This window comes from Oryza brachyantha, chromosome 6, assembly GCF_000231095.2.
Source record: "Oryza brachyantha chromosome 6, ObraRS2, whole genome shotgun sequence".
Classification (NCBI taxonomy): domain Eukaryota; kingdom Viridiplantae; phylum Streptophyta; class Magnoliopsida; order Poales; family Poaceae; genus Oryza; species Oryza brachyantha.
Genome location: NC_023168.2, coordinates 21,754,167 through 21,766,366, shown reverse-complemented (window position 1 = coordinate 21,766,366; position 12,200 = coordinate 21,754,167). Strand labels below are relative to the sequence as shown.

Here is a 12,200-nt window from a genome sequence, read left to right as displayed (position 1 = left end):
GATAAATATAATATATGCTGAATGTATGTTAAATATGTAAATATGTCATTTGGTCAACTTATATTCAAATCTCAACACACTCATATTTGTAAGAGAAATGTTACAATTGTTATAAAATTATTTAGAGGTATCAAATTTTAAGCGTAAAATTACCAAGATTTTACACTATAACACGTGTGATCTCGTGACCGTAGCTTTACGTACAGCAGCACATGCCTCGGGTCATATTTGCCCCCAAAATTGCATCTTTGTATTGCCAATAATTTAATCATGTGAAGACGATATGATCTAGAGTTATAGAATGTAATAACTCAGCGATGATGATCTGCTGTTCCTGCTTCTGCTTGAGCCTTCTCAGCATCGGCCATTCTACGGTTGAAGATGTGCATCTCGTCGAACTGTCGGGATCTCACCTACATATACACCAGATATATATTAACACGCTAATACTATTAAAAACTATAGAATTATTTTTGTTATGAACTTTAAGTATGGCTTATAATTTTATAAATTTAGATAAAAATGTAATACGACGAAACATAAACCTAAAAGTCAACGGGTCAAATTAAAAGGATGGATATAATACCATGTTTATTAATTTGTGAATTTTAGAACTGTCATATTAGAGTCCCTACTATTTTCATATTCATACTATTACCATGATATACGCTCATGATAAATTGATAATACAATCTATGAAATTAACGGTAGATAGTTTTTGTTAATGTGAGAGTACTTGCCGAGTTCTCGATGAGTATATAGGTATAGATAAAGATAATAGACTTGGGTTGATTTTACGGCATACCTTGGCACTGCTCCCGTCCTGTTCCCCGTTGCCCTGTATATTGTGAGAAAGACAATTAACTACGAGTAAATTATTTAATTTGCAAGCGTGTTGTATTTCACTTTGTACTAGATTTATTACATACTTTCACTTATCATAGAAAAGACACAGAAGGAATTAAAATCAAAATTTAAGAGCATGTTAGCAAAATACAGAGACATATATACATACAGAGACATATAGGGCAATATGTATGATCTTCCTAAAAATTAGTTACCTACTTGTAAGGAGGAGACATGAGAGATGGAAAACATAAGAATGACGTAGCAACAATCACACAAGGAAAAAGTGACTGAAATTAAGCAAAGAATGTTGTTATATATACCAAATAAAATTGTTATTAGATACCTGGCTAATGAGCGTGGGGACACCACGATGGACTACGAACTGCGCATCGACGACCCCTATCTGCTCTTGAGGCACCTGCCAAATTAATGCATGCATGGTTCGGTCCATTTACTTAGTGCATATATATATATACATTTAGAAATTACATTGTTAATTCTATAATTATTAATGGTTTGTTAAAATGAATTTATTAAACTGTATACGATACTGTTTTGGTGGACATACCCTTAGCTAAGAAAATAGATTCGCCACTGATACACCGTACAATTGATAGAGTTCAAATTCTGATATCCACGTACGTATTTGGTTGCGTGTACGTATATATACTTAATTAAATGAATGTTTCTTTTTTTTTCTATTTTACAGTACAAAATTAATTAAGTAAGAGTGCATATACTTATGTGACTAGGGTTAATTAATTTGCAGCATGGGTGCATTTATGCATGCAGTACTTATACTTACGTCGACGCATCTCCAGAAATTGTGGTCGAGACCCCAGCCGTGAACCAAGTCATTCTGCATGCATGTAGTGATGTGATGGATCGAGATTCATATTCAATTAAATTCGATATGCATGCATGGTTTAAGTAAGTAAGTACTCCTATAGTAGGAGTAGTAACTAAGCAAGGAAGCATGTAGAAGAAGAAGAAGAAGATCGATGGAAGAGATGAGGATTGCATGCCTGGATCATGTGCCAGACGCATGTCCAGGCGTCCCTGGAGAAGACAGGGGCCATGACCTCGACGAAGCCGGCGGAGGTGTGCATGTCGCCGGCGTGGGGCCTCCGGGCGGTGGCGGCGTAGCGGGACCTCTTCCCTCTGGTGTTGTCCAGCGCCGGCTGCGAGATGGCGAGGCTGTGATTCCTGGCGATGGCGACGTACTCCTCCGGCGCCGTGAAGTTGTCCACCCCCAGGTCCTCGTCCCACACGAACACGTACTCGTACGGCGCCACGATGCTTGGATGCAGGAACCTCTTCGCAAACCACCTTCAATTTTATTTTATTATTGTATACTCCCTACGTTCATCCTTAATTATCTCTTATTATGTAATTAATTAATCCACCAATATATATGTCCTAATTAATTATATAGATACCACCCATAACATTAATTAATTAATTACATAGAACCTCTATTGCTCACCTCTGTGGTTCCCTCCTTTTGCATGTGCTCTAAATTAATAATCACTTTAAAAAATTGAGAAAATTCCACAAATTAAGCAGATCAATATATGATATGTGACCTCACAGACATGCAAATTCAACTAGTATGCACTATTCATATTCATCTATGTGTCTGCAACTCGTAGAGATCACATTTAAGCTCGTATGTTTGTGGAGTGGTGTATCACACTTTAATCTATTTTTTTACAGATTTTTTTTAAAAAAACTTTTCTCGCAAGTATTTGGATCACAGGTAAGAAACGAGAAGAGATATTAAAACACTATCCCAACTTTTCATTCAGTGCAAAGTATTGTATTTGATTTAGCTACAAAGATGCGCAAAAAGAACATGGTAAGTAATTATTATACTGTTTTTATCCTGGAATATTGAAGTAAACCCATTAAGAATATATTTATCACAAAAATAAATATAGTAAAATTTATTATGTGATCCACAAAACTCATTAACAGGGGATGAAGAGAATGGGTAGTGATCAAATTAGATAGATATAGTAAAACTATTACTCCCTCCGTCTCTAAAGCATTTGACGTCGTTGACTTTTACATACATGTTTAACTATTTGTCTTATTTAATTTTTTTTAAAAATCTATATATATATACATGCATAAAAGTATATTTAACAATAAACGAAATGATATAAAATAATTAATAATTATGTTATTTAAATAAGACAAATAATTAAATATGTATAAAAATATTAACGGTATTAAACATTTAGGGATGGAGGTAGATAGGGGAGTGGCAGAATGGCTGCATATATATGGCTAGTAATCTTTTTACTATATAAGCACAATATAATGTTGCATGCACGGTGCTCTCACCATTTGGTCTGCTTCCTGGCGCTGACATGAACGACCTGCTTCGACCACTCGAACTCCTCCCATTCAGTTGTTCGCCCGTCGTAATGGAACAAGACTATGTCAAACTTGTCCGATCGAGAGAACTGCAAATCAGTGTGTATTAATCGTATATATTTTGACCGCACGGGATTAACTATTAAGTATATATATCATGCGTTCATTCATTATATATGTAAATTATGTAATTAAGATCGACGGGCCGACCCTGTGAACAGTTGCATTGATGTGGTCTTTCTCGGTGTACCCCACGGTCAGCGTCAGAAGGAACTTCTTCTCACTCCCCACGTCCTGCATTGCATTTCAATATCATACACCATGCACCACCGAGCTAGTGTAGTGATCGAGTACTTACTAGCAGAGCCAGATGCAGAGATGTATCGAGACAAATACCATATACTACAGAGTTAAATAATTGAGCATTTTTCCTATTCCTATCAAGGATGAGAAAAATAATTACTCTCTCAATTTTTATTTATTTGATATGATTGAATTTTAGATATTTGTCCCAATCAAAAAAATATTTTTTATTTTTTGATTTATTATTGGAGAAACTTTAATTAAGCATGACTTATAACTTTATATAATTGCATAAACTTTTGAATTAGGTGGATAATTAAACATGGATCTAAAAATTAACGACGTTAAACAAAAAGAACCAAAGAAAATATTGTATTATTATATACCGATCTTGGGTTCCCCCATAGACGATGAAGATGAAGATCAGATTCCCGGACTATGATACCAGGAGGCAGTCTCTCCTCTCCTCTCGGCACTATTTCTTCTTCTTGATCTGCTGCTGTACCGTTCTGCAATTAAGCTAGCAAATTAAAGCATCGTCGATAGTAGATCGAGATATACATGCATATGATCGATCGTTCGATCTGCATTCAGTAAAGTAAGTATATATAGTAGTGTGTACCCCTGAAATAGTGGCATTCGACGGTGCAGCAGTACTAGTAGTGTTGCTTCTGGCGGCGAATGGTGCCCAGAACTTGAGCATAGTGTTGCTGTTCTCACTACTGGTACTGGAGCTGGAGTTTGTGTTTGTATCACCGCAAGGAAGAAATGCACAATACTGAAGCTGCAGGTGCACATATATGCATGCATGCATGCATTTGCTCTCAGATAATTAATATACTAAGTAATAAATTAACTTATATATCCTAATTAATTAGCACGCACACAATTAAGCAAATCAAATCACCAGGACTAGTACTATCAATTATTACCAATTAACAAATTGTACATACGTACGTACCTTTGGTGTGATCTCTACTGGAAAAGAAATGCCAATGAAGAAGCCGAAGATGGCCGCGGATAATGCAGTAAAGATAGAGCTGCCTTTCATCTTCGATAGATCAATCGGCTATTAGCTAGCTCGATATATATATTGATCATTCATTCTTCGATCGATCGATCGCGTGCTGTACGTGTGCAAGGTTAATTTGGTCCTGGACGGAGGACTGGTTAATAAAGGATTGATCATATATATTGCACGTATGGATCCGGTCAGTTAAAAGTCAAGTCAGTCGTTAACTTGTGCAGAGGAAAGGGTCACTTACGACCTAGCTTAGCTTCGACTTGCACCCAAAGCATGCGATGCATGCATACATATACAACCATCATGCAGTTGACTCCGATCGATATGATCGACCCACATCCACATGCACAGCTAGCTAGGTAGTAAGATAAACGTACTGATATGATCGTGATCATGCCCCTACCTAGCTAGCAAGCCTAACTTGGACTCCCTCTCTACTTAAATATTTGACGCCGTTGATTTTTCTATACATGTTTGACTCTTTGTCTTATTTAAAATTTTTTTTGTCAAATATGTAAAGCTATTTATATGCATAAAAGTATATTTAACAATAAATAAAATGATATAAAAATAATTAATAATTATGTAAATTTTTTTAATAAGACAAATAGTCAAACGTATATAAAAAAACCAACGGCGTCAAACATTTAGGGATGGATGTAGTATTAATTAAGTGTTGAATTGGCACATACTATCTGGCACGAAAAGGCCAAACGACATATTTGCAAAGAGAAAATAATTTATGAATAAAACTTTTATATACGTGTTCATAGCAACCTAAAGGCCAAACCTGAAAAATAAACTTCAGTAAGAAGAAACTCAAAATCAACTCTAAATTTGAGATTGAAAATTAGAATTTAGAATTTTGGGTTATAAGCATAACTCAAAGCCAAAAGAATTCAAATTTTGTGTGATCATACTCCTTGCTGATTTGCATGCATACCTGCCTGTATCTAGGAGTGGTAATGTACCAAGGTCTTTAGGTTATTTAATAACCCTATTTAATTCTTAAAATTTTTTAGCTCAATACTCTATAAAATTTTAGGTCCAACTCATTTTGACCAACCCTTAAACTAATTTATAGATAAAAGGTTAGGCGTATTACCACCCCTCCATACATTAGTTTTTTAATAAAAAATTGCATGCCGCAAAAATGGAATTAACCTAGTGAATATGTATATATAATTATTATGCATGTCACTGGGTGACTTGTCTGAGGAAGCTCTCGTGAACTTCCTAAGGCTAGAGAGCCCTGATCCACCCTTCTTCCTCGTCAAATCCGGCCAGCCTCCTTCCTCCCTGTACAGTTATCGCCTCCGCCATATAATATAATTATTTTTAAGTTATTTAGTAGAGATTAAGATCAAAGCACATGCAATTGACCTTTAAAAATCGTATTTTATGTGAGACACAAGCTAGATAAACCAATCATACAATTAATGTCCACGCAGAAGGGCGTCAACACATAAAAAAGAAATACAGCGTATGTAGAAGAAGATAGAATCAATTAACACATATTTTTTTTGAGGCAGTTGGTGCAAATCAACTAATAACGCATATAGTGCTAATTAATCTAAGCGTATAGCTAGCTTTACATAATATAGCGTATGCCTTATTTTTTGGCAGAATAAAATATCGCTTAATTTTTGTAACTAATATTTCTGGCTAATCATATCTCATCAACTGGAGATGGTGCATGTTAATATGTCAACGATGATGATCTGCCGCCGTTGCGATGGCCTGGGCCTTGTCGGCGTTGGCAATTCTGCGGTCGAACGTGTGCATCTCGTCAAACTGCCGGGATCTCACCTACATATACATGTACACATTATTATTTCACGAATTATATAAACTCATGTGTTTGTACCGTACGTGTTTCATAAAAGATATAGTGTGGAGAGGAAGGAATAACGAGATGAACTATATATATACTCCCTTCGCCGTTGGCTTGTTTATACAAGTTTGACTATTCGTCTTATTCAAAAAATTTTATATAATTTTATTTATTGTTAAATATACTTTTATGCATATATGTAGTTTCACATATTTAAAAAAAATTAAATAAAACAAACGGTTAAACCTGTATCAAAAAGTCAATGGCGTCAAACATTTAGGAACGGATGTAGTATATAGTACCTAAGTTACGTTGTGTTTATGTTTCTAACATAGTATGATTTATTATTAAAAACAAATCTAATTTTTTTTTGAAAAAAATATGATTATCAACATACATATCGCGATAATCGATATTGTGAAAATTACCACAATTATCAGCAGAATATCGCAATAATATATAGTTGTGTACCACGTGATTTCCGTTTCAAAACCTTGTTGGTCTCATTCAATTTTTTTAAAATTTAAATTTACATGATTTTTGAACGATAATCGTGATTATCGCTGTATCGTCACCTCGCGGTTTTTACCAAAAAACAATGTTGCAAACCTGGTACTTTGAGCGTCAAGTATCCAATTAATATATTTATTAAGTATAGACAGATCGACACATATATAGAAAGATGGTATAGTAGATTGTACGTACCTTGGCACTGCTTCCATCTTGTTCCCCGTCGCCCTACGTAAGTCCGGCAGATTTAATTAAGAACCTAGCTAGTTGCTGGTTCAAGTTAAGCTTAACCAAGTTACATTACTGACAAATGTATGTACGTACGTATGCTATTAATTGTTTACCTGGGTTATGAGCGTAGGAACACCTCGATGGACTACGAACTGTGCATCGACGACGCCTATGTGCTGTTCAGGCTCCTGTATGCATATATATGGTGCAAATTCAATTAATTTATGAACTGGAGTAGTATGCGAATTAAATTAAATATTTAATTTGCAGGTATATATATATACCCAGGTGGGGAGTAGTAGTACGTACGTGGACACATCTCCAGAAATTGGAGTCGAGACCCCAGCCATGAACCAAGTCATTCTGCGTATATTACGTACATACGCATAATTAAATAATGGTAGATGGATAATTTTACAGAAAGTGTAATGAAGGAAGGAAGTAAGTGAAGAGATTGCCTGGATCATGTGCCAGGCATCCCTGGAGAAGACCGGCGCCATGACCTCGACGAACTTGGAGGTGTGGATGTCGCCGGCGAGGTGACCGGGTAGGAGGATCTCCCCTTGGTGTTGTCGAGCGCCGGCTGCGAGATCTGCAGGCCGTGCTTCCTCACGATGGCGATGTACGTCATCCACGCCCAGGTCCTCGTCCCACACGAAGATGTACGCCTTTGCCGCGATGCTCGGGTGCAGGAACCACCTGCCCTCGATCACAAATTTAATTATCTATCTACTTATCACTTTGATAACTAATATATACAGACAGACACATGATTTACCATTTGGCCTGCTTCCTGGCGGTGACATGCATGAACAACCTAGCTGCTTCGCCCGTCGTAGTGGAACAGTACTATCTCAAACTTCTCCAACCTGAACTGTATATACGTATGTATATTTGTATGTATGTATGTCAATCGCGGTCTAGCTTGTTCGATCGGTATATATATACCCTAGCTTACTCCATAAGTAGTGATCGAGTATATATATGGAGTTTCTGGGTGTAGCCCACTGCCATTGTCAAAAGGTACTGCTTGCCACTCCTCACGTCCTGCACTGCACTCAATTAAGACGTACACGCACATTATATACATACATACGATCGATCGGTGCATGAATACGTACCGAGGTTGGGTTTCCCCATAGGCGGTGCAGATGAAGATCGGAGTCCCGGACCACAATACCTGCAGGCAGCCGCCTCTCCTCTGCTCCTCCTGAAGCAGCTTTATATTTTCTCCCCACTGCTGGTATTTCTCTAGCACTAACATTAATATTTTTCTGCAACCAACCAACCAATTCAACCCACCCTTCCATCGATTGATTTAATTAATAATTAGTTCAATACATACATACTTAGAAGAATATATGCTTGCATGCTTACCCCTGAATTAATAGTGGCATTAATAGAAGAGGAGGCGCTACTGCTACGGTTGCTCAGCAACGGCGCCCGGAAACTAAACTTGAGTATGTTGTTGTCACTGATACTAGTGGAGGAGTTTGTGCTTGTGCCAGTGCCACCGCAAGGAACAAACGCACAATATTGAAGCTGCATGTATATATATTACTTAATTCATCACACACACACATATATATATATATAAAATATGAAACAGAGAGAATAGTAGCTAGATGGTTCAGGGACAAGCTAGATGGCATAGCTACTGCTGTACATCCGTCTCTAAATATTTGACACCGTTAACTTTTTGACCGTTCGTTTTATTTATTTTTTTCTTAAAAAGATATATGTAAAACTATATATATATGCATAAAAATTATATAAAAATAATTGATGATTATATATATTTTTTAAATAATACGAATAATCAAACATATATAAAACATCAATAATGTTAAATATTTAGGAAAAGAGAGAGTAATAATTAAACGTAGATACGGAGATGAATGAAAAGTCACTGCCAGCACATAATCAACATCTATTTGTGCCCGGTATATACATAGAGAGATAGTGGTAATAGTATATATGATCAGGCATATATAAATAGAGAAGTTATTTGTAGCGCATCCGGCACTGCTAACTAGATTCCACGGCCACTCGATCAGCAACTTCCTCTCGTTATATATCCTCAACTCAACTCAATAATATTCCACGGCCGGTCACATGTAGAGTGGTAATAGTTAATTAGAGCAAGTTTAATAGTATAGCCAGCTACTGTCTCTAATTTATCTATAGTCAATTTAATATCTAATTTATATAATTATTACTGTACCTATAAAGCATTAACACATGGTCTCACATATCATATCCACACTGCGTCCTGAAGCTCGTGTTGCAGCTAGCTATAAATTAATAATTTACTATTTTTCTCTCTTTATTTTTTTAAAATATATTTATAGCTACCTTATAATAAGTGCTTTTAGTAGAGATCATGATGATCGAGGTCGTTGGTCGTTAACGTACAGTACGTGCCGGGCGGGGATGAATGAATGGATGGATGAAGGGAGGTGGTAAGTCGTAAGTGTGGTTAACTTGCAGAGGGGAAAGGCCACCTTAATTATTCCACTTTTGCACCCAAAGCATCCATCCATCCATATGTAGTGTTGACCCTGACTGCAGGTCAACTTTATTACCTACGTACTCCCGCAACTCACACTAGCCACCGTACCCACAGCTTCTCCAACCCCATCGAATTAAATGCCTACTTTGTTTAGGTTAAATTCTATTTAAAACTTAATCCTACTATCAATAATTATATGTCTCCCAGCTAATTCGTTTACATTAAGGGCATTTCTAACCCATAACACTAGACATAGTTTCTATAAACTCCACATCATCAAGAAACCGGTACTAGACACTACTCTTCCAATGCAAACAATATTATTCCATACTTCAATTTAATGCTACTTATTTCACATAATATCTTGAATGTTGTGTAGAAACCATGTCTCATGCAAGACATGATTTCATTCTCTTTCCTCATTTATTCACTTGCCACGTCATTTTTCATCCTAGATGACAACTTATTTAATCCTATGGACACTATCCTAGTCATTGGGTTAGGAATGCCCTAAGAGAGTGATTGTTTGGCTTTTTAAAGAAAAAGTCAAACGATATATTTATAAAAGAAAAAAAATTATAAATCAAACTTTCATATACCCTATTCTTAGCGATCTGCAAGTCACGATTGAATAATAAACTATGATAAAAAATTTAAAATTAAGTGTAAGATTAAAGTTGAAAAATTCAATGTTGGCTTATAAGCACAAGCATAAATGAATAGATGGGGTGCTAAAATTTCTTCAAAGTTTTAAAACCATCACCACTATATAATTTATTTCTTAGAACCTTAGTTTATTTTATTAAAAAATGGTGTACATAGATTTGCCTTAAAAGTGTTATCATAAACTTATTATATCTTATTCCTACGGGTTGTTTGGCTGAGCTCCCAAATCCTAAATTGGATATAGTGTTATAGACAACTGGGTAAATATATATTTACCATTCCAGTGTAGTTTTTGAGTAAATTCAGGGTAAGTTTGAGAAGAGGTTAAGATGGTGTAAACTCCCTTGTTACATGTGAGCACCTTTTCCAAACTACTAAATATTATATTTCTTTTAATTTAAAAAACCTATAAAAATTGCTTTAAACAATCATTAGCCTCATCTTTTCCCTTATGCTTATAGGCCAAAATTTGATTTTTTTAACCTTAATTTTAAATTGATTTTGGGGTCTTTCTATCCTAGTTTATTGTTTAGAATTGACTTTTAAATTGCTAACAACAAGTACATAAAAGTTTTGTTGACAAAATATTTTTGTTTGTAATATATCGTTTGGCTTTTTCCAGAAAAAACTAAATGATCACCCCATACTAACCCATTTTTAACTTAGCAATAATCAATACTTAATTTATCATTTACTGATGAGATTTCTCTTTTTGTGTGATTTTTTTTGTCCTCACTTGCAGTTAGGTCAACGTATAGGTACTAATAAGTTCATCCTAAAATGTAAACATTTTTAGGTTGTTTAATTAGTAGGTTAAATGTGTATAACAAAACTATAGACTTTGCACCCTTTTTATATAAAACTAAATATTTAACATCATTTTCATTCCATAACTACAGATTTTGTAACTTATAGATACAATAGTGCAATGATTTAAACTCTTAAATATGTAGTTCTTTGGTAACATTACTACTACATCTATAATTTTGTGATACACAATTTTAAGTTTGTAGTTTTGGAATAAATTTGATGCTAAATATGTAGTTTTGTGATACATATTAGAATTTTTATCAAAATATTTATAGTTTTATAAAATTTACTCTCAGGTTTTATGTTTGAAGAAACAAAACTAGACTCAGGAGTCAGGATGTATAATTGAGCTAGGTAGCATGGGCCTTTTTCCTTGTTTTTTTTCTTCTTATTATGTTGGGTTAAGCCCACTGTAACACCGATGGGATTGGGCCAAGCTGGATCTCTGGGCGGAAAAGCAGCTATCGTCAAGATCATTGACTATCCAATTCCAATCTAATATAGCCCCTCTTGGGTCCTCTTTGACTTTGACTGGCCAGTGAGGTAACAGTTTAGAAGATCGAATTGACTATTTGCTTAATCGAATTTTGGTGGAGTATACTCCAGCTGCCCTTCGTCTGTAGTGTGGGTGATAGAACAGTTGATGAATTGAATTTAGGTGGTGTTTAGATTGACAAAATTTTTGGGAGAAGTGTTACGTCAAATGTTTGACCGGATGTCGGAAGGGGTTTTCGGACACGAATGAAAAAACGAATTTCACGGCTAGCCTAGAAACCGCGAGACAAATCTTTTGAGCCTAATTAATCCGTCATTAGCACATGGTGGTTACTGTAGCACTTATGGCTAATCATGGACTAATTAGGCTTAAAAGATTCGTCTCAAGATTTTTTCCGTAACTGTGCAATTAGTTTTTTGATTCATCTATATTTAATACTTTTATTTAGATATCCAAAAATTCGATGTGATGTTTTTGGAAAAAAAATTAGAAACTAAATAAGGCCTAAATGTAAATAGCTAGCGCATGGATGGAATTTTCGCACCGGCGCGAGTGAAAGAAAGCAACTTGTAATTTACTCCTG

At 35.5% G+C, this 12,200-nt stretch overlaps 1 protein-coding gene and 1 pseudogene across 1 annotated transcript; both read right to left on the bottom strand.

Moving 5' to 3' along the window:
* Positions 1-135: 135 nt before the first annotated feature.
* On the bottom strand, positions 136-4,585 carry LOC102704897. The gene is made up of 10 exons (XM_006656455.2): positions 4,496-4,585; positions 4,157-4,318; positions 3,921-4,043; positions 3,442-3,525; positions 3,199-3,320; positions 1,875-2,178; positions 1,655-1,708; positions 1,193-1,267; positions 806-838; positions 136-413 (listed from the first exon to the last, which is right to left on the bottom strand). Exons 1-10 carry the CDS (start codon positions 4,583-4,585, stop codon positions 312-314), a joined length of 1,149 nt encoding a protein of 382 aa, XP_006656518.1. The 3' UTR covers positions 136-311.
* Positions 4,586-6,265: 1,680 nt separating this feature from the next.
* Positions 6,266-8,443, bottom strand: LOC102700633 (annotated as a pseudogene).
* Between the last annotated feature and the right edge of the window lie 3,757 nt (positions 8,444-12,200).

What these genes read in the sequence shown, in the direction of transcription:
- LOC102704897 (XM_006656455.2), bottom strand. Translation starts at nt 4,585, where the DNA reads ATGAAAGGCAGCTCTATCTTTACTGCATTATCCGCGGCCATCTTCGGC. An exon ending in CAGTAGAGATCACACCAAAG is followed by an intron (nt 4,319 to 4,495) that starts GTACGTACGTAT and finishes GTGCACCTGCAG; the next exon opens with CTTCAGTATTGTGCATTTCT. An exon ending in ATTTCTGGAGATGCGTCGAC is followed by an intron (nt 1,268 to 1,654) that starts GTAAGTATAAGT and finishes TTAATTTGGCAG; the next exon opens with GTGCCTCAAGAGCAGATAGG.